The 22,395-nt window shown below is 34.8% G+C and overlaps 4 protein-coding genes across 7 annotated transcripts in view; 2 read left to right on the top strand and 2 right to left on the bottom strand.

Annotated features, from left to right (window-relative positions):
* LOC125840350 (AT-rich interactive domain-containing protein 2-like) overlaps positions 1 to 22,395 on the top strand; it is a 165,851-nt gene that overhangs the window by 83,660 nt on the left and 59,796 nt on the right. The window lies entirely within an intron of this gene.
* On the top strand, positions 341 to 10,021 carry LOC125840351 (E3 ubiquitin-protein ligase HAKAI homolog). Of its 2 annotated transcripts, none has more exons than XM_049519314.1 (3): positions 341 to 751; positions 8,241 to 8,299; positions 8,970 to 10,021. In XM_049519314.1, the coding sequence occupies exons 1-3, from the start codon at positions 500 to 502 to the stop codon at positions 9,961 to 9,963; spliced, it is 1,305 nt and encodes a 434-aa protein (XP_049375271.1). In that variant the 5' UTR covers positions 341 to 499; the 3' UTR covers positions 9,964 to 10,021. The 2 variants fall into 2 exon arrangements, with proteins under 2 accessions (XP_049375271.1, XP_049375270.1); XM_049519313.1 differs by lacking the exon at positions 341 to 751 and adding an exon at positions 3,515 to 3,812.
* On the bottom strand, positions 10,563 to 13,760 carry LOC125840364 (reticulon-like protein B12). Its single transcript, XM_049519330.1, has 4 exons — positions 13,279 to 13,760; positions 12,854 to 13,034; positions 10,978 to 11,189; positions 10,563 to 10,891 (listed from the first exon to the last, which is right to left on the bottom strand). The coding sequence occupies exons 1-4, from the start codon at positions 13,343 to 13,345 to the stop codon at positions 10,722 to 10,724; spliced, it is 630 nt and encodes a 209-aa protein (XP_049375287.1). The 5' UTR covers positions 13,346 to 13,760; the 3' UTR covers positions 10,563 to 10,721.
* Positions 17,334 to 22,145, bottom strand: LOC125840363 (OVARIAN TUMOR DOMAIN-containing deubiquitinating enzyme 3). Of its 3 annotated transcripts, none has more exons than XR_007443730.1 (9): positions 22,059 to 22,145; positions 21,779 to 21,947; positions 20,825 to 20,912; positions 19,692 to 19,755; positions 19,306 to 19,411; positions 19,134 to 19,188; positions 18,705 to 18,758; positions 17,721 to 17,880; positions 17,334 to 17,611 (listed from the first exon to the last, which is right to left on the bottom strand). XR_007443730.1 is itself a non-coding variant. In XM_049519329.1 (8 exons), the coding sequence occupies exons 1-8, from the start codon at positions 22,078 to 22,080 to the stop codon at positions 17,474 to 17,476; spliced, it is 696 nt and encodes a 231-aa protein (XP_049375286.1). In that variant the 5' UTR covers positions 22,081 to 22,145; the 3' UTR covers positions 17,334 to 17,473. The 3 variants fall into 3 exon arrangements, 1 of the variants encoding a protein (XP_049375286.1); XR_007443731.1 differs by having other exon boundaries at positions 17,721 to 17,865; XM_049519329.1 differs by lacking the exon at positions 17,721 to 17,880.

Below are 22,395 nucleotides of genomic sequence, written 5' to 3'. Positions count from 1 at the left end.
AGAAAATCGTATCAATGCTACATTTGATAATTAGTCAAACAATCATTGTGTTTGGTAATTAGGCACTAATGTACCAATATTTATGAAAATTTCTCTATTTTGTAGTATATATATAGGCCTAATCCTTTTTAACATGAATTCTAGAATCAAGTGTATCAAAATTATAAGATAGTGAAACATCAAGGCCTATGTCTGTAAATAACTTCAAGTTTCAGCACAGAAGAATAACGGGACGGACACCTCTCTTCTTCAATAATCTCCAAAAAATATTTCAGTCATTTAACACACAACTAATACGTAATGTAAATAAAATAAGAATTACGATTACATCTATCTCTAGCTTGTTTTATTAATAAAATATTTAAGGACATAAAAATCGATTATATTTTATAGCCATATAAATATAGTGTTGTTTCAATTATTTGCGGCATAACTAATTTGGGCGCTTTACCCTATAACCGCCTGAAGTAGGTGGAGAAGCAGAGTTAATCGGAAAAAGATGCTTCAGATCCGTCTTAGCAAGCCAGCAAATGAGAGTGGTGGAGTTGCTAACTGGTTGCCTCCTGAAACTGTTACAGTTGCTTGTCCTGATCATCTTGTCATAGCTGAGCTTCCCGTAGCCAAGAGCCTTGGTACAGTAAATCCTGCATCTCTGCCCAAAACTGTTGGTCGGAGGTCCCGGCGACAGCTTGCTGAACGAGTACATTTTTGTGTCTGCTGTGACTTTCCAATTGCTGTTTATGGACGTCTGGTTAGTGTAGAATAGTATCTCCGACTCTTAAACTTCTGCCCTAATTTTTGTGTCAGCTGTGATTTTCTAATTGTGGACGTTTGGTCAGTAGTTAATACCATCTGATTTTTGTGTCCGTTGTTTTTTTCTAATTGTTATTTGTGGATGTCTGGTGTTTATAGAATGTTCAAGCGTTAACTTTTGCCCTTGGAAGAGGTGTTTGTTAGTCTCTAGACATTGATGGTACAGGTAGGCTGTAGCATCTGTTCGCTATCTGAGTGTTCCTCCTGCTAACGTTATCCTGTGGCAGGCTTCATAGATTGCTGCCCAAGGAAAAAATTTGAGTTTGAGGTAATTTTATAATTATCCCATATGAACCTTGATAAGACAAAATTAAAAAAAATATCTCGTATGAGTTTCCAAAGCCATTGCTCAACACTCCTAATCTGAGTTAGTGAAAATTTGTTGCCTGCCTTCACTGGGAATAACCCCTTTTGTGTTGCCCCAACTTATACTATCATTTGTGTGGTTAGAGAAAGTGAGTATTTGTAACAAAATCAACAGTTCTATTGGTTCCTTCTAAACTGTAGATCCCATACGAGATTATGTCTGTTATGTGTAGGGGAGGAATCAACATTTGAGGCAATTTGAAATAAATTTGATCCAGGGAGCCATGGGTCTTCCCAAATTTTGATATGATTTTCCTGAAACCCATCTTGTATGTGATATTCTCAGAGAAATCATCCCATGAATTCCCGATTGAGAAGAATCCCACGTCTCCTGTTCACAATCACTGAGTATTTGACTGTGGTGATGCAAAATCTAATCAATATAACCCATCTTTCTTCAAAGCCCATTGTATTTTGCACACTCAACAAATAGGATCAATTAACTTTATCAAAATCCCTTTTACACGTCAAGTTTGCATAGAAGTCCAAGAGTTTTTGTCCTTTGTTTCTAGTCAAGCACTTCATTTTCAGTCAGTGTTGCATCAATGATCTTTCTGACTTGAATGAAAGCACTTTGATGTCCTGAGATTAGTTTGTCAATCACCTTTTTCAGTATATTTGCTAGGTGTTTTACATCTATCTTATATACACTACCAAGTTGCAATCAGTGTTGCATTGGGGTGTTTGTTGTTATAGAGGCAACAAGCTTTGGATTTTTTTTTTTGAACTTATATCAGTGTATCCAATTAAATTGAGAAAGTGTATCCAACAAAATTGAGTGCCTTGTTAACACCTCCAAACAAATGTTGTATGTGAGACAGTGGACCTGCCGTAAAATCAATATATTCAACGAAATTAAGATATTGTTGATATGAATAGAAGTTGGGGTTGGAGGCTACCATAATCAGTGGAAGAGTATTTGGAGAGGACTGATCCCCACCAAAGTGAAATGCTTCACTTGGTTAGTCATCAAAAGAGCCTGCTTAACTCAAGAAGTCCTACAAAAGAAAGGAATGCAACTAGTCCCTAGATGTTTCCTATGCAATTTGACAGGGAAAACAAACAAACACTTATTCCTACGCTGCAAATTCACTACACAGATCTGGGAGCTTTTGCTCAACATCACAGGCTTCAGCTGGACTATGCGAGAACACACTTCTGACCCTTTTTAGTTACTGGATCAAGGGGAGGGGGGGGGGGGGGTAGCAAGACTCAAAAGAAGTGGTGGAAGCTAATACCATCATGCATATGGTGGTCAGTGTGGAAGGAGAGAATTGGAAGATGTTTTGAAGATAGATCTAATTCCATTCGCAAAGTAAAATGGAATTGTTAAGTATCTTTACTTTTTTGGTGTAAATAGCTCTGTATAGAAGATGTAGAATACAACAAAATTGTCGTGTCATTGATACAACACGAGTTTCAAAAAGTTGTATCAGTGCTACAACACAAAAATATATCAGTGATACAACATGAATTTCAGAAAGATGTATCAGTGATACAACAAGCTTCAAAAGTGATGCTACGTTTGATTATTAGTGAAACAACCATTATGTTTGGTGATTAGGCACTAAAGTGCCAATATTTATGAAAATCCCTCTATGTTGTAGTGTACATATATATAGGCCTAAACCTTTTTAACATGAATCCTAAAATCTAGCATATCAAAATCAAGACACTGAAACATGAAGGCACGTGTCCGTAAATAACTGCAAAGGGGTTTTTGATTTTCCTTCACTGCAATTTTCAAGTTTCAGCACAGAAGAACAAAGGGACGAACACCTCTCTTCTCCGGTAATCCCCTAAAAATATCTCAACCATTTAACACAGCTTATGCGTAGTGTAAATAAAAAAGAATTAAAACTACATCCACCTCTAACTTGTTTCATTAATAAATATGTAAGGACATAAAAGTCGATTAATATTTTAGGTATAGTTTCATCGTTCAACATTTAACGTGGAACGTTCATGCTTTTATAATATAGATTGATAGATAGATAGATAGATATAGATTTGCTTTCTATTTTCATTTGGTTGTTTTTGGGTCAGCCAACTTTGTCCGATTGGACAAATTATTTTTCATTTCGTCAATTAATAAATCAGCCTGAGCGGGCCAAAAGCTAATTTTTTTTTTTAAGAAAAGACAACAATGACAAAAACATCAAAACAGTAAGTGTATTATTCAATTGCCAAATGTGTCAAAAAAATGCCTAGTTAAAGAATCTGAGTTGAGATTAGAAAGTAAAATCGCGAGAAACATGAAAAAAAGATTATATTAATTTTATTACTAATAATTTATATAAATAGATGGTAGTTTATATCATTTGGGGTTTAACCCTAGAGCAGCCTGAAGTAGGGTGGAGAAACAGAGTTAATCGGAAAAGATGCTTCGGATCCTGCTTAACAAGAGAGCAAATGAGAGTGGTGGAGTTGTTAAGGGGATACCTCCTGAAACTGCTAGAGTTGCTTGTCCTGATCATCTTGTTTTAGCTGATCTTCCTGTAGCCAAGAGCCTTGGTTCAGTAAATCCTGCATCTCTTGTCAAAACTGTTGGCCAGAGGTCCCTGCGCCCGCCTGGTAAACGGGTACATATTTGTATCCGCTGTGACTTTCCGATTGCTGTTTATGGACGTCTGGTCAGTATACAATACAATCTTCAACCCTTTAACTTTTGCCCTATTATTTTTGTCTGTTGGACTTCCTAATTGCTATTTATGGACGTCTGGTGATTATAGAATGTTCAATGTTTAACTTTTTCCCTAAGATGACAATTTTGAAGAGTCCTGCTCCGTTGTTGTTATTAGAGGCAACATATTTTTTAATCAATCATGTTCATTTTCCTACTATTACTGCTCAATAATGATTGTTTCCACCAACTAATGAGAGGTCAGAACTAGGCTACCTTCTGGCTGCTGCTACGTAGTTTTTTAAAAAAAAATTTTAATAGATGAAGTAACAAGAATTCATTAATGATGTCTGGTAGATGCAGAAATCAAATGTACTAGGAAATTAACACAGAGATTTAGACTAGAAGGATAGGGAGCTGACAAAATCCAAGAGGTACTCCTAGCTTTTATGGAATATGTTTAAAATACAACTAGCTTTTACAGAGTGCATGGGAATTGATACACCATTGATTCCTTTTTGACCATATACACCACAATATACTGGTTGGTATCATCCACCAGATCTTTCCGATGTTTTTGTTCATCAACTTGCCAAAATCTCCGGCTCTCATAGGCCTAAATTGTATGTCGTAACTCAAGAAAATCCAAAATTAGAAGAAAATATTCCAAATGTCAGCCGCTACTTGGCAGTGTAGGAAGAAGTGTTTGTTGGTCTCCAGACATTGATGGTATATGTAACATCTATTCACTATCTGAATGTTCATCCGGCTAATGCTCTCCTGTGTCAGGCTTCTTCATAGATTGCTTCCCAAGGAAAAACATTTGAGTTCGGGGGTAGTTTTAAAAGTATCGCATATGAAAAAGCCACTGCTCAACATTCCCAATCTGAGTTAGTGAAGATTTGTATCCTACCTTCACTGTGAATACCCCGTTTGTGTTGCCCCAACTTATACTATCATTTGTGTGGTTAGGGAAAGTGAAGGACTGCAGTATACAAAATCAACAGTTCCTTTAGTTCCTTCTAATCTGTAGATCCCATACGGCATTAAGTCTGTCCTGTGCAATGGAGGATTTAACATTTGAGGCAATTTGAAATAAATTTGGAAATCCAGCATCAGAGGTGATCTAGGGAGCCATGGGTCTTTCCAAATTTTGATATGATTTTCCTGAAACCCATGTTTTATGTGATATTCTAAGAGAAATCATCCCATATGTTCCTGATGTACTTCCATAATCCAATACCATGAGAAGCCATAGATAATTTTTTTTTTTTTGAAAAGGTAACTTAGAAGCCATAGATAATTTAATACACCAGTTATCTAGTGAGCCATGATTTGCTCTGACTACTTGCTTCTGAAGAGCATAATCACTTTGTCCATATCTGCATAGCCACTTCATTAACATGCATTTGTTGTAAGTTGTCGGATCTTTGATCCCCAAGTGTCCTACCTGTTTTGGCATCTTGGCAGTTACCCATTTTATTAACTGAAATTTGTGCCCCTTACTGTTTTTTTGCAAAAGAATGATCTCCTGATTATGTCAAATTATCACACCACCATTCTTGGTATTGGAATGAGTGACATCAGATGAGTAGGAATACTATCTAATACACGGTTGATCACAGTGAGTTTTCCTCTCATTGATAAGTATTGCAGTTGCCAAGTTGCCATTTTTTCCTTGAACTTCTCAATGACTCTACTTTATGTCTCTAAAGATTTGAATTTGGTCCCTAATGGGGCATCCCCTGGTAAGTTGTTGGTAAATGACCAGCGTTGCAACAGAGAATTCCTGCCAGTTCCTTCAATTTTGGAACATCATTGACATAATGTGCTTTTGAGCATATTAATCTGTAATCCAGAGAGAGCTTCATATATAGACAGTGTTAAGGTTGAGATATAAAATATGTGATCTCTCAGCACCACAAAAGATGAGAGCATCATCAACATAAAGTAGGTATGACACCTCCACAGTTCCACCAGAGTTAAATCCAACTTCAAATCCTTTGATCTGCTGAAGTTCTCTGGATTATTCAGTACGATGCTGAGCCCCTCCTTTGCCAAAATGAAAAGAAAAGTTTAGAGCCTGCCTTGTGCCCTTTTTTGGTGAGAAGAATCACCAAGTATTTGACTGCGGTGCAAAATCTAATCCATATAACCCATCGTTCTCCAAAGCCCATTTTATTTTGCATACTCAACAAATAGGATCAATTAACTTTATCAGAAGCCCTTTAGCACGTCAAGTTTGCATAGAAGTCCAAGAGTTTTTGTCTTTGTTTCTAGTCAAGCAATTCATTTGCAATCAGTGTTGCATCAATGATCTGTCTGACTTGAAAGAAAGCACTTAGTGTCCTGAGACTAGTCTTCTTTTTTTTTTTGACAAAGGTAGCAGTATGTCCTGAGACTAGTTTGTCAATCACCTTTTCATTATCTCTGCTAGGTGTTTTGCAACTATCTTATATACACTACCAAGTTGCACTTTCAAGTTCCTAGGGCTTTGTCAGGGGTCCATGGGGTAATGTTTTTCTAGACCTCTTCCTCAAATGCACTTTCAAGGTCTATGTTATCCTGATTTTTGTTGGTGGCCAAATTATCAAACCATGTTAGTGGCCTCTTATTCTCTCTTTCAGTGTGCGATTTCTGATAAAAGTCAAGGATTTTCCCTTTTGTCCTATCTTTACCCTCTGTAAATACGCCCTCTATCTTCAGTTTGTCAATGCAATTGCTCCTTCTATGAGAATTTGCAATTCTTTGAAAGTACTTGGTGTTCCAATCCATGTCCTTAGGCCATAGATATCTCGACTTCTGTCTTCAGTAGTCTTCTTCAATCTTGGCTAGCTACTGAAGTCCAGTTTTGATGTCACCATCTTATTTATCAGTCTTGGGATTGGGCTCTGTGTTAGCAATTTGTTCTAGGTTGAAAGTTCATCTAAGGCCATGCTTCTCTGTGCTACCCTGTTTTAGCTTGTTCATATTTTTTTAAGAGTCTTAAACTTCTAGATTAAGATTTAGCCTGCTTTATCAGTCCTATGAATAAATGAAGGGTGGATTGCCAGTGATATTGTAGTCTGCCACCACCCTTTAACCATGTCTAGAAAACCTTCAATTTGTAGCACTTGTTTTCAAACTTGAAGTAAGAAGGATTAAACCCCACTTGTGGGATTACACCGGATATGTCGTAGTAAGTAAGAAGGATTAGGATCTGGAGGACTGCAGCACCAACAAAAGTTAAGTGCTTTACTACTTGATTTGTCATTAGAAAGGCATGCTTGACACATGAAGTCTTGAGGAAAAGAAAGATCATACTTCCGTGGTGCTCTTTATGTGGGAAGATAGGGGAAACTAATAGTCACCTATTCTTACATTGTACTTTCACAGCACAAATATGGTCCATGTTTCTCAACTTTTCAGAAGTGAAATGGACTATGCCAGAACATACAGTTGTTTTACTTAGTTGTTGGATCAGGAGAGGAGGTAGCAAGAGACAGAAGACCTGGTGGAATTTAATTCCACATTGCATTTGGTGGACAGTGTGGAAGGTGAGGAATAGTAGGAATTTTGAAGATATATTCAATTCCATTCACAAGGTTAAATGGAATTGCATTGTATCTGTATATTTTTGGTGTAAAGAGATAGGATTAGAGGATTCAGATCAACTTTTAGAATTCGTAGGATCCTTGTACGTATTATGCTTTTTGTTCTTCTCTGATTTTCTAAAGGTCCCCAGCATATCCTTAAAGCTGAAGAATACAATGTTCCAGTTCTCAAAAAAAAAAAAGAGTAAGAAGGATTAGGATCAAACTCACTACTTTAAAGAATATTTGGTCTATGACTGGAGATGACTCTAGGAAGAACCAGTTGATTAACAACTTCGAGTTGTTCATTCCATGCTGGTGAGATCAGAAATTTGTCTATGCAAGAAACTTGGGTTAAATATCTTCTCCCTTGGACCAAGTGTAGATAGCCCCCCCGATGCCCAGATCCTGCATTATATTTCAGAAGCCTTGCATAGCCGTGGGGGTCCTTATACAAAAGTATCTTTCACTTTTGAAATCTAAACATTAAAGTCCCTTCCCATTACCCATTTTTCTTTCCAGATAACAACTATTTCCTATGTTTTATGTATGTCACATACTCCAGAACTTTTGTTTGTTTTAAAGATAATGCATTTATTGAATAACTTGTCCAGTTTCATACACTAACTGGTTAATGCTTTTCCTATTATCTTGTGTGTAATGTGGCAAGTCTGGCAGAACTTTTTCTTGTTACTACAAAATGGCTGTATGTCATACACTAACTGGGTTATGCTTTTGAAAGCTGGTGTATGACTCATGTTGGATGACATTATCAATTTTATGAACTGTTGGAACACACTATCACTTTTATACTTCTCTCAACTACATTTTGAGTTAAAATGATCTTTACTATCTTCTTTTTGCAGAGTCCATGTGAACATATCTTCTGTTTAGATTGTGCCAGGACCGACTCTCTCTGCTACCTGTAAGCATATATCCTTTTTCTCCACTTTTAAGCGTGATAATATCATTGCTTTAGGGTATAAAACTATCAACTCTGTATCAAATATTATTTTGGACATTCTCACATTTAAAGATGGCAAGTCAAAAGGATTGCAAACAATATAGTGATTTATAGAGGATATGCTGCTGGTAGCAGCATTGGGGTACTATAAGGTGTATGTTTTAGGTCTTGGCTGTTCTACTTAAACCTGAATTTCACATTGATATTTTGTCAGGTCATGTTTCAGTATCATATCTCTGTTGTTAGACCTGAATTTTCCTTTTTTTGTCAAGTAGACATCTTAGTTTTTTAGTCTAATCCTATATCAGCTTGGGCTAGTTTTTGAAATACCATTTTATTAGAAATTATCTTTCAAGTTAGAGAGATATTGCTCCTATGAAGAGCTTCATCAGCCTTTGTTATGACAGATGGTTGATTTTAACTCTGACTAGAAATTTTGGAATCTCATCAAGAGCATTTAAGATTGTCATGATAAGCATCATCTAGAGAATTGTCACGCATCCTTATTCAACTGTATTGCTACTTAATTGTTTGTGAGTAAACTAGGTTGGTTAGTTTTGCTTTACCTGTTCCATACTTGTTTCACTGATCTAATGAGTACGGAATCTGAGTTACATTTTCTTTTATTCAGCTGTGATGAACGCATTCAGAAGATTCAAACGATTAAGATGTTGGAAGGGGTCTACATCTGTGCAGCTCCGCATTGTCTCAAGTCCTTTTTGAAGAAGACTGAATTTGAATCTCATATTCATGAGACTCACAGTGATCTCCTTCATGCAGAGAAAGATGGAAATATTTCAGAATCTGCTAGTGCAAGAAAACCTACAGCATCTGAATCTACAGTGCAAGCATCACCTAGGCCCATATTTTCCCCTGGTTCAGGTTCCCAGGCACATGATCGTGAAGACAAAGCTCATCATTCTCAAACTAGAGACCAACAGCTTCCTAGGCCTTTTATGCAACAAAAGCCACCTTTCACTGGTTCAATCCAAAATCAGCCACTAGAGCAACAGTCTGATAGTAATCCTCCTCCAGGTTTTGAAAGGCCTGGCATGCAGAACTGGTTACCTCAGCAAGGTTTTGATGCACAGGGTTCATTTCCAGTGCACATGCCCCAACCTCATGGCTTTGCGGTGCCTATGAGTTCGAATCCAGGTTTGTCTCATCAATTTGGTTATCCTCAGCTTGCATCTGATGGAGCCCAACCATTTTATGGTGCTGCTTCATTTGAGATGCCTAGGCCAGACTCAACTCCTGAAAGGAGATCAGAACAAGGCTCTTTGCTAGGTTTTCCACCTGGTGCTGCAGGAAAGATGAATTTTCCAGAAAATTACCCTCGACCATGGAATATGGGGCAGTCGGCTGGGCAGTCAAACCTGCCACTTCCGCTGTCAGCCAACAGAGGATTGGAAGGTGGACAGAGTAATAATTCCATGGACACCAGAGATAGCAAGGGTATACTGATGTCGCAACCTATTTCCCTCCCACCACCCCCACCTTTACCTCATCACAGGTCACAACTCCAGAGAGGGGGCAGACACTATTCTGGTGATACAAGTCATGATGGACAGGGCTATGGTTGGCAACATGAGAAACGTGATAATTTCAGAAGCAACCAGGACTAGTTGTGTTCTTGTTATTTCGCCATCTTTTCTTTTGAAAGAACAGTGACCATTTTGTTGTTGCCTGCAGTGTATTTTTCTTTCTGAACTACCAACATTATTTTGTTAAAGCTGAAACGCTGGTTTCGCTGACATTTACCCAGCTTCTTGTTCAAACAGTAGCATGGATCTCTTCTGCTTTGAGAAATTACATTCAAGATTTGCAGCTTCTAAATTGAGGCCAGAAATTACATATTTGAACTATTTTCTTGAAGCATCCAGGCATAGTATATATGCAAACAGCAATTAACAATAATTGCTGAATGATTTATTAGTGTAGTTAAGTTATACATATCTGTTAGGCAAATCATGTTGCAAGCTTACAACTTGGTCAACACCAACTTACAACAGTTGGCTCTGCAAGAAAATGGATGTACAGAACCAATCGATCTACAACGCTTCAATCCCAAACTAGTCTTCCGTATCCATTTAAGAGTAAAAAAGAAGCATGATCTTCTTTGCAAGAACTTCTTTTGTCTTGGTTCCAATTCAATACATGGATGTACACGATATATGTGCAAATTACAATTTCTCATATCTTGGTGCTCCTCGGAACACTTGCTCGCCATTCACTTCCGTCGAGAAATAGAAAAATGGAAAGAAAACAAGATATATGGCAAAGGTTATTGAAACCACAAACCCCAAAACAACCTTTACCCCAATCCCTTCTTTTAAAAAAAAAGTTGAAAGAGAAAACTTTAACATAAAACAGAGAAAATGGTTTAGCTTAATTTCTTCTTTTCCAGACTTAATATTGGAACCTTGTTAACACACACTGCATCAAATTTATGGTACAACTGCCACAATTTCCTGTATGCCATTAACACATATGCATCAACTTGGTCTTCATACTTCTCATAGAGTGCAGGAACTGTAAGAACAATCACAAGGCCTGCAAAGATAAAGAACATGAAAGTCAGTTTCTGTTGTCAAGAGAACGCTTTGTTTCCAGAATTAGGAATAATGGGAGTAACTTACTAGTGTAGCCCAATGTGAGGAAATCTGTCAAGCCCCCAACGACTGATACCAGCAACAGCCCCGCGGAGACCTTAACATACATATTTGTGTCCTTACCAAGGGCAATATCCTCAGAAACTGACAGTATCATGTTGATGTGATTACGGATGAAATATGCTGCTTCATTTACCATTTCTTCAGAGAGATACAAATGCGGCAGAGGTGGAGCTGGTCTGTTACAATTATTTTGGATAAGGTTCAATAAAAAAAAAACCAATGACTATAGTTCAAGAAGGTTCATTACTAGATAAGTTGATAATAATATCATGAACTACCATTCTGAATGGCACTAAAAGGTCTCAAGATAACATAGTTAAATAATGAAGAAATCTACAAAACATCATAGTTAGAAAGTAATCTCAATGAACTGGCAAGTAGAAGACTTTCTTGAAAGACATTTTTCAATCCCCATCCTTGTTTTTTGTGTCTTTTTTTCTTTTTACCCTTGGTGTATAGGCTAGCTTGTGCTCACCTTGACCACTCTCACGGGTACCTGCTACCTCGTCCCAATACAGGTACCGGGTAACTCCATCCACAAGGCTTGGACAGATGTAAGGAAAGCACCTAGTGTTTTGTTTTTTATGTGATTTATTTGCTTGTTCTCCAAGCTTTCCATCAAAGATCAATAATAGAAGTCCTTGTCCAAGCAACATTACCAACATCTATAATAGCTTATAAAATATTGAACTATCAGCTGATTTTTTTCAAGAAAGCTGTTCTACTATACAGTAATAAGAAACTACAAATTCTTCGCACCCCATTGACCTTGAAACTGTTGGAAAATAGAGTTCCCACAAATGTAGCATGTTTGGGAAGGGTTCTAGTGCTTAACACAGTATGATTTTAAAAAGGAGACTTGTAAATTACAATAGGTGCTATGTGTATGAGAAATGACTTGGGAGTGCAACATTTGCTCCTGCACTGCCTAGTGTCCTTGAGAGTTGCTGTATGCTTCCATGCCTTCTTGGAGTAAAAGAGATGATAACAATGTCCCGGAGACAACTATTATACTGTTGGAAGAGACGAAAAATGCAGAAAAGCAAAGTAGGTCCAGAGTCCGGACACTCTTCATCTGAAAAAGAGAGAAATCCAGAAAGCTCTGATGGCAGGACCTCCCCCTCACCACCACCATCACACGGGCACACACACAATGCTGATTTAATGAGCAGATTAATAAATATCAAGAAAAGTTGTCAGAGATAACCAACAGATAACAAGAAAGGAAACAGCAACAATGGTCAAAGGAGCATTACTAGAAGTGTTTATGCTACTTGACTGACACGCTTCGTTTCATTTAGCATTTGGAAATAGCTCGCATCTCAGCCTCCGATAGAACCTCCTCCCCTCTACCCATCCCCCAGGGGAGCACAAAAAAGATGAAAGTCTTCCTAAATTTTAGACAGTGTAAAATCATTTTGATTTGCTACATGTCAATAACTTGCTTCCTTTCCTTATTCAAGTAATCAAGCATCTATAAAGCAGATGCGGATCCCCATATGAAGCAAACGAATATCTATTGAATTGCCTTTTCCAAATAATAACCTGTCAATATGGCAGGAACTAACCCCTATCATAGGAATTGACATACTTTTAGAGCTACATGAGACTCTTAACCAAAATCGCGGAAGTTTGAGTACCCCATATTTTCGATTAAATTACTTATACCAATGCTACTACTGTACTACATACATTAAACCAAGTAAACAATGCTCATCAAAATTGTATATCACAACTGAGATATTTGAGATCATTCACTTTGTGTAATTCTCATCAAACCACAGATTGCTAAACACGAAAAACCATATCATAGAAGCATTTGCATAAGATTGTCATTTACCTGTTAAGAATTGCAGCTGATTTAGCCCATAGAAACAAAATGGCAAACAGCAGAAAGAGAACACTTGAGACTAATGATAGAAGTGTATAACCAGAGATCTCAAACACCACCCAAGCAAACAATGTTACTACAAGAATTCCCACTGTCACATCTTTTCGCCTCCATAGAACAACATCAGCAACTGTTTCAAACAAACTACAACTGGATCAAACACAAAATATAACCAACAAACTCCTTCAATTAAAAGAACAAATTTTTATCACAAATACCAATTTCAACAAAAAATTCATCAATCCCATGTCAAGAACTCATTTGCATTTGTGATAAACATGTAAAATCAAATTCCAGATAAACCAAATTCTGAACCTAAATTCTTCATCAAACAAGAGCTGACATGATCAAGGACTTGCATTAGGTGGACTTACCAAAACCTCCTCCAAGGATCTGATGAAGACTTCTCTGCCTATTAAACAATTTATCAGATGAATCCATTTTTCAACAATTAATAAAAAAACAAGAAAACTCCAACTCCAAGAACTCAAATGAAAACAACTTCTTCACAAAGAATCAATCTTTGGTAACTTTAGTCAAAATTTGTGTAAACTTCTTCACAAAGAATCAGTTTTTTCCTTCTTAATCAGATACCAAAATGGATAAATATTGAGATATGGTATTAGTGGCACCAAGAATCAATCTTTTCCAGCCTAAAAGCATGAAAGCATACTCATGACATTATTTTCTGCACTATTTTTTCAACCCCAAAAGAAAAGTAGAAAGTGGGGGCTGGCTAGTTCAAGAAGTGTTTGCCTTTGGAGAAGTAAAAGGGATAAAAAAAATAGAAGAAAAATGGGAAGACAAAGACATTCCCCTCTGTATCTCACAGCTAAGCAATGTCATGTGGGATGCTGATGCTGTTTTCTTCTGCCTTTGTAATAGTAATTTTTTTCAACTAGTATAAATTTTATAGTCTTCCTAGTACTCCTACTCTTTTTTTTCAACTAGAAATTTGGTGGTAAATGATTTGGGCATTGAATGGAATAATTTGTGTTCAAGAAAAGAAGTTCTAAAATAGAAGTAGATCTAACTTTCTAAATAAATATAAATGAATTTAATTTATAACACTAACATATAAGATGATAACTTTTAGGGAATCTTTAATTTAATTTATATTAACATATAAGATATACTCCCTCTGTCCCTAATTACTTGTCCACTTTTGAATTGACACACTTATTAACAAAACAATTAATGACATAATGAGTTTACCATTTTACCCCTATTAATTATGAAATGGATGAAAAATTCTATATTTTTCAAAGTAATTAGTCATTTAATTGAGGGTATAATAGGTTGATTTTTTTTGTCATTTCTTGATTTGTCAAAATGGACAAGTAATTAATTAGGGACAACTATAAAAAAAAAAGTGGACAAGTAATTAGGGACAGAGGGAGTAGCTTTTAGGACTCTTTAGATAAATAGTTGGTCGTGGTATGCATCCATCGATTTGATTTGATTTTATGTATTATCAATTTGATTTATCGATTTTTAAATATGTTAGCCAAATCGATTTGGTTTATCGGTTTTTGATTTATTGAAGAGTTTGATTTCTGTTTAACCAATAAGAAAATGTTCATAAAACAAATATATGATTTCTCCAACAAATAATAATGTGACTTTACGTAATGCTCATAAAATAGAAATAATAGTAACTAACATGAAAAAACTACAAAAATGCAACACAAATAAAAGAATCATGAAGATAATGTGAATTAAAGTCTAAAGGGCAAAGGTAATACTCCGAATAAGGTACTAATATTAATATTTAATATTTTATGTAGGGGTAAAGTAGTAACTTACTATAGTCTTAATGGGTTATCCATTTATCCAATAACCCAATATTTAAAAACGAAAACCGAACCGACTGAATCCCCAATCCTTTGCTTGTTGTGCAGTGACAGTACCAATATCCACTAATCGCGTTTGATATTTTTTTTTATAAAATCATTAAATACTCATTAATAGCTAAACCAATAACAATAAATTAACATTTTTTTGAGTTGATTTATTGGTCGATTTGATTTTTACTCACCCTAGCTAGTCAAATCTACAAGTAATTCTTTTTAGGGTACATAAAGTTTACGTGATTATACATTAATTGTTCTAATTTGTTTACAATAATATACTAAATTCATTTGTAATATATAATATAGAATATATTTTTTGGTTAATATGTTTTATTTGAGTATAAAGTCTATCAGAAACTACCTAAGAAACGTTTTTGACTTATTGCTATGGTGACAAATAACTTTTTTTTTTCATTTACTAATTTAATTGTTATCAAGGTTTATAAGAAACATTTCAGGTAAGCTAAAAAATGTATAATTTTTTATATATATAAGTTAAAATCAATATATATTAATGTATGTTTTTGAATGATGATCTGTAATACTATTCAATCCTAATTTGACGAATAGTTCTTCAATTCCAAGATATTATAAGTGTAATTAGATGTGACTTAAAAGTTTATAAAGTTAATCATATCCCAAATCTATAATTTATTATATTAAGAATCATTGTGATTCCAAATGTACTTTTATCTTTAATATTTTCATCTTGCAAATGTTCTGACATATTTCTAGAAAATGATTCATATGTGTCAAAAAAAATTTCATTGCCCGCATGCGTCTTGTCTACCAAATTCAGATGAAAAAGATTTTAACACATATGAATCATCTTCTAGAAATATGGTGGAAGAAGCAAAAGAGAAGTGTTGAAAGACCAATCGATCCTAACTTTCTCGTTTTTTCTACCTATAATTACAAAACATTCTTGTAAGAGACAACTTTTAGCTTCACATTAGATATCTCAATAATTCTTATTTATATTGCCAAATGTTATTTTAAGTTAAAGAAAATCTTTGCCATTTGTTTTAACACACTACATCGATATTTGCTGTAAAAAAACTTTATTGATGGATCTAAATATTTAACTTATTTAATTTAAAGTCCTAAAATACAAGAAAAGTTTGCTGTTAAAAATCTGAAAAAAACTAAAATAAAACCTAGAAATGTGTACAAGAGATTTTACTAAATTCCTCAAGGCATGACCATACATGAAATAAATAACCTTTTTATTGATTGAAATGGTCGATACGTGAATACAAGGAAATAATCAAAATGTCTAAATAATAATTGCAATTTTTTGACACAAACAATAATTTCTGATGGTTATAAAAGATTTTTTCGGTAACTAAAAATTAATTGTAACTTAACATATCAAAATAAAATAAAATTAATTTAAAGAGAATTTTTATACATTTTTGTGTCATTACAAAATAAAAAGTAACAACATCCTCAATGCAATCTCACAAGTAAAGTTTGAATTGATGCTTTGATGGAATATACACAAACCTTATGAAAAATTTCTATTAACTAAAAAAACTTTAAATAATATTTAATGCATTAGTATTTTTCTCAATGTGTTAAAACTTAGGAAAGAAGATTTATTGTATTTTTAATGTTACCATACAAAGAAATAATGAAATCATTTGTTAATTAGAAGTTCAAATAATTAATAGAAGGAAATAACAAAGTTTTTCAAATTTATTGTAATTCTTTTAAGAATATGGTAAAACATAATTATGATAAATAATAGGGATAATATGTATTAATGGGTGTGTCAAGCCCAATGACAAATAAACGTGAACAGAGAGAGTATTAAAATGTCATTAAAAATTATGTTGAAGTCAACATATTAAATTTCTCTCCCACTAATTGACATATTTATCTAGCATGTTGGTTTGATTTTTCCTTCTTAGTATAATTTATTTTTTCAACGATTTCAATTTTCAAACTTTAACCCGATTTTTCCGAATTATCTGTTCTTATTTGTCCATTAAAGAGATATTTGACAAAATTAATTCTTAAAAGATATAAATATATAGCTTTGAACATCAAAAAGTTAGAAGAGTGAACACTAAAATAAATATACATGAATTTTGTGGAGAAGTTTATGGATGTCAATTAAGTTTTGGTTTTATGCCAACAATTATACAAAGTCCAGTCAATATGTATAACTGTATAGAAGAAAGGAAACAACATTAGATACATACTGAATAATCAAGTATCACGTGAAATTTAGCAAAATAAACCACGAAAACCCATAAATAAGAACACAAATGAGAAATATATCAAAAGAGACACAAATATTTAACGCGGTTCAATCAAATAATCCACAAGAGCATATGAACAATTCACTATTTAAAAGAGTACAAAATATCGAGAGGTTCACACAAGTGATAACGTAACACTTGTGTCTCACAATCCCCTCCCCCTAAATAAAACTCTCAAACCCTTTAGGACTACATTGTCGAACATACTTGGCTTCTCAGAAAAAATCACACACTTGAATTGAAAAAAAAATTGCACAGAATTAATACTTGAGAACATAAATTCTATCTCCTACATGAGCAATCTAAATATCAGTTTTCTTTTAAAAATTTACTACTAATTTTGAAGTTAAGGAAATACATCAGATTAACAATATTGTGTACACGACATTTGCTACAAAATTTTGAAAAGATTACAGTGCTAAAATTCTGTTGAAAAGTGAGGAAAGTTGCTATACAAGTAGGTCATAATGGTTCCTCCCACTATAAAGGAGCCTCACAGCCTTCCTGGCCTTTCTGTTTTTCGAACCTTTACGGAACTCAGCTCCATATTCTGCAATTGGAATGAAACCAGAGCCCCTTCCTCCATGCTGCAGTTTCATCGCCAAAATTCATAAGAAAACATTCAATCAAACATTATTGACGAACAAACAAGAGAGAGGTTTAGAAGTACTTTTTAAGAGCTTAGATAGTACTTACCAGCTAAGAAAACAAAGGTTTGATAACTTTCAACCATTATGCAATTGTAGTCTTACGGTCTAGGCCTTGATCGATCAACTAGGTAGCATGTCTTCAAGGTGAAAATGACATTTTCAACCTCTTTTCCACATTATGTCAGGACTTACTGCAAACGCAGTACCTATATATATGATTTTACAAGTCGGAAGCAAACACCATAGATAAAATGTAACCAATCCCTACCAACAACAGCACATGAGTGCAAACTAGAGATGAACCTAGATCCTGGACCACTAACTCATGACTGGATAAAGTGGCAATGTACACACCAAAATGAACTGAAGATATCTCATATCTTCAGTCACTTTTTTCTATTCAAACTAAAAAGAACTTTTACTTTGTTTGTGTTTCTTTCAAGCATTCGTCATCCATTAAATGTTATTCAAGATGATATCTTCCACTTTGTTTCTCTCTGCTTCATGCTGTTCAAGAGTTAATAATTTCTCTTTTAAAGGAGCGGAAGCTAAGGGTAGTTCGGCTTATTAGCCTGGGAAGATCGAATGCCTTCATATTCAATCTTAATAAATGTATACTGACATATCTCACTCACTTATTGCCAACAGAAGCTTCCAAAGTTGAATTGGTAAAATTTCATTGGCTTTTGCTGCCTTGTTAATTTCTTTCAGAGAATTAGTAGATTAATTGAAGGAGAAACTGCAATGCTAGTCTAGTGTGCAAAAGAAGATGATGGGGCGGATGGGTAACCGTTAGCTTGTTTTGAGAGTCCTAATGCAATAATTCAGTATACTGAGCGGAATGAGATTTCGCAGAGCCTACTTTAGTTGATGGCAAGGAGAAGAGGTATAATTGGACAACAATACCCAAAATACTTTAGCCGATGTTGTTAATGTGTTCATTGATAGGCTAGATAAGCTTTGATTTCCGAGTAAGAAGTCCTTGTTATGACTACTTCAGAAGTAAATCTTTTGAAGCAAAGGGAAGTACCTCCTGTTCTGGTATGTATACCATAATTGGCTGGCAACACAACTTCGATAATACCTGATGAAGAAAGAAAGATGATCTATCAGCATAAGTGAGGAAATGTAGCTAAATGTAAGTGTCCCACTTGTGATGTGTGACACAGAGTATTATCGATGCACTTCCTATAGAAATACTACCAGAAACCATCTTTTCTCCCTCATTAACTAGAAAGAAATTAGTTTGGACATGCCAAGCAGTATACAATTGAAGAAATGAAAAGAATGAGTAGACCAAAACAACTAATAGTCCTGAAAGAATGATTGAGAATCTCATAAAACTTCCCTATGTAACAACTAAACATGGATTACTGATGGTTACATGGCAATAGAGGATAAAGATAAAAAACAATTGAATATTCAAGATTAGAAGAATTAAGGTTTAAAATTTGCTTACCAATAGCTCTGACTCTCCTCCCCAGAAATCAGACCGTCCGATACGTTGGCAATATCTAATAAAATGAATCAAAGTACTGAGAAAGTATTCATATCTGACTAGTAATATTATCATAAAGTACCTAAAATTGAGAGACGAAGTTTCAAGTTCTTCAATGCTTATAAAGCCTCACCGTCTCAAAGACTCCTCAACTGTAATGGCAACCAAGGCCTCCTCATATTTAAGACGTTCTTTCTCATCATCACAAATAGCCTCCTTTACAGCCATCCTTAATTCATCTTTTACACAAGGGAAAGCAGATTTTTCATCAACTTCAGGGAAATAATCACACAAAATGAGACAAAAGAGCACTGATAACTTGCCCCAGTGTATCAGGAGAATTTTTTTTGAGATCACATAATATGTGGAAGCCATAGTTTCCTAGTGAAAAAGAAATCATAAATGAAATGGAAGTTCATAAATTTGACTAGTTAGAGAAATACTATGAGGTTTAACCTTGTTGGTATAATTAATGAGTAGTACAGAAATGATCGATGAAAACCTTGTGGACAATATTACCTGCATCATCTCTTTCATCTCGAGGGTGAAGTTTCACGCCTTTGTTGAAAGCCATCCCTTTTACCTGATTTAAAAATAACACCAATTCCTCAGAGAAACAAATTATTGCTTCAAAGTTCCAATGCACTAAAACATTTTAGGTACAAATAGCATGAAGTACAAAATGGAAATAGAGCACACATTTATCCAATTTTTTCTTCATGGTGCTTCTAGTTACAGTTTTTTACCATAAGTGAAAAGAATTTAGAGCACGTTCCATAATCTGATGATAAAGAGATAAATAGATTCTCAGAGTTCCCTCATGATTGATGTGATTCTTAATTTTCAAGTCATCCTATAAAGTGATATTGAGTTCAGATATTTATGGTTTTCATATGGAAATCTTCTATTCTTTATGAGTTAAGCTGACAACACAAGTCCTTATCTCTCTCACTTTCAGGAACAAAGACCCCATGGAAGGTTAAGATTGCATAGGTTTTTATTTTAAAAGTATGAACGCGGATGACATACTGTACCAAAAAAGATTATACCTCTTGACTACTACAAAGTAAATAGCGAGAACCAATAATATATGTAACATATTACTTTAAAAAAAAGTGAGCCATATCTGTATGCTTTAGCATTTTTATTGGTCAATGGCACTCTGGCGGAAGCTGTTCAGGGTCATTGACAACTCCTTATTCCTGCATGCCAGCACCGCTGAAGAAATCAAATCAGGTTTTCTGGGGGTTTTGCTAGAAGAATGAAGCCAAGAATTTGTGGCATTCTTCCTGATTAGCACTATTATGAATATTGTTCCAAAAACCAGGAAAAAGATGGTTAGTTTGCTTCTTTATGGTCTACGAAAAATGGTCCTTTAAGGTGTGGCACACAAAAACCTTCTGCAGAGTAAGAAGGCACTGTCAGTAAAATGTGTTGTTAGTTTGCTTCAGTTAGTTTTATATTCTTACTCTTGTTAGTGTTTCATCTTTCCTCGAATTTGCATCCCTCTCCCTTTCAATCAATAAAGTAAAGTGTTCTCTCTAAGACCATTGCAATTAGGCTAAAAAGACATCATAAACTTAAAGCAATAAAGTTATGCAGTCAACAGTACATGAAACTAGTTTTCGGACAGGGAAGAAAATGCTTCATACCATAGCACGAAACATGCAGCGCCCATCACCTGTTATTTTCTGTACTGAATAACGTTCTACTTTCTTTAAGGCTGGCGAAGCTCCACCTCTACAATAAAAAATTAGAGAAGTAACATAAACAATTGTGAGATCAAACTAAGCACTTAATTCTAACAAATTTAGAATTTAATTGGCACTGAATTTAGGTAATCTTCAAGCCCTTCAACTGTTTATTGTTAAAGGTTAAGATACATAGATCTTTCATTTGCTCTGAGTACCCGTGCCTAACAAGTGGGACATGAGTCCGGATACTTGATGGGGATTCTTCAAGATACACTAAAAGTTAGCAAAAACTGCAGATACCCATACTGGATACTTATACAGACACCTATTTAATAAAGTGTATTGGTATGACAGTCCATGTAACATAGGTTGAAGCCATTTATGTCACAAGGTATAGGCCACAACCAATTATATACAGCATGATTAAGCTTTAATCTTATTGATAATCCTAGTGTTCAAGCCAACTTGAATGAACCTCAACTAATTTCATGAGGTATATGCTACCCCCCCGCAAGGCTTGTGGCACACAAAACCGAAGCTAAGATTTCAACTTTATGGGTTATGAATTATACAATGACGATTTCAAGTGATGATAATTGGATTGTAAATTCAATATTTGTATATATTTAATAAATTTATTAACACAAATACACTGTTTGAGCAAAATCCATCGGGTTTCACTAGCTCTGCTCCTGGAACACTTGCTACCTCCTGGCTAACAGATGATAAAGAAATAACCTAATGTTTTTGCCTCCATTGAAATTTAAACCTAAGACGATTCTCAACTCACTTCACTAACCACTTAGCCACACAAGTGCAGTTAAAGATTGAGCTTTCTAAACAATACAAAACAAAAAAAATACCAACAAAATTCAAGCTAGCAAATAACAAAAAAAAAGAGGAGTAATTTACAGTGAAGGTCCTATTCTGGCAAAAAATTGATGACCGGTGGCGCCAGCAGAAAGGGCAAATGGTTTTCCTCTTTGATAAGGTCTATAACTGGAAGCAGAAACTGAAGCAACTAGAGAAGTAACCAGCTCAAACTGGGCGAATCCATGTCTCAGCTCATCAAGCACCATTTCTATACCAAAAAAGTTGAAAAAAAAATCATTATCAATCAATCAAATTACACCTCAATTTCAAATTAATGGTTTACTTTAGGCCCAATTTTGTAAGTGTAGTAGCTCAGTACCATTAGAGAGCATGGCCGCCATGAAAGCAGTTCAGTGCTTACTCCAAAAACGGCCGTCTAACTTCTAGGCTAATGATTTATCCTCTCTCTGTAATTAAATTTAAAAAAAAAAAAGGAAAAGGAAAAGTAAAATAAGTGTTTGGTCAAATTTTATAAAATCAGTTTATTTGTTTATTCTAAAAAGGTACTTAAAAAATAACCTCAAATATGTAATCAAAACTTTGAAAAAAAGTTTATTTATGTTATCCGTAAAAAAATGGCTAATCTATGTCATTTTTGTTTGAGAAAATGTTCATCCATGTTATTATTTGTAAACTAAAAATATTTTTGATTTTGT

This window comes from Solanum verrucosum, unplaced genomic scaffold, assembly GCF_900185275.1.
Source record: "Solanum verrucosum unplaced genomic scaffold, falcon-dt-bn FXZP01000137.1, whole genome shotgun sequence".
Taxonomy (NCBI): domain Eukaryota; kingdom Viridiplantae; phylum Streptophyta; class Magnoliopsida; order Solanales; family Solanaceae; genus Solanum; species Solanum verrucosum.
Note: the sequence above shows the minus strand (reverse complement) of the source record. Positions and strands in the feature narration are given on the sequence as shown.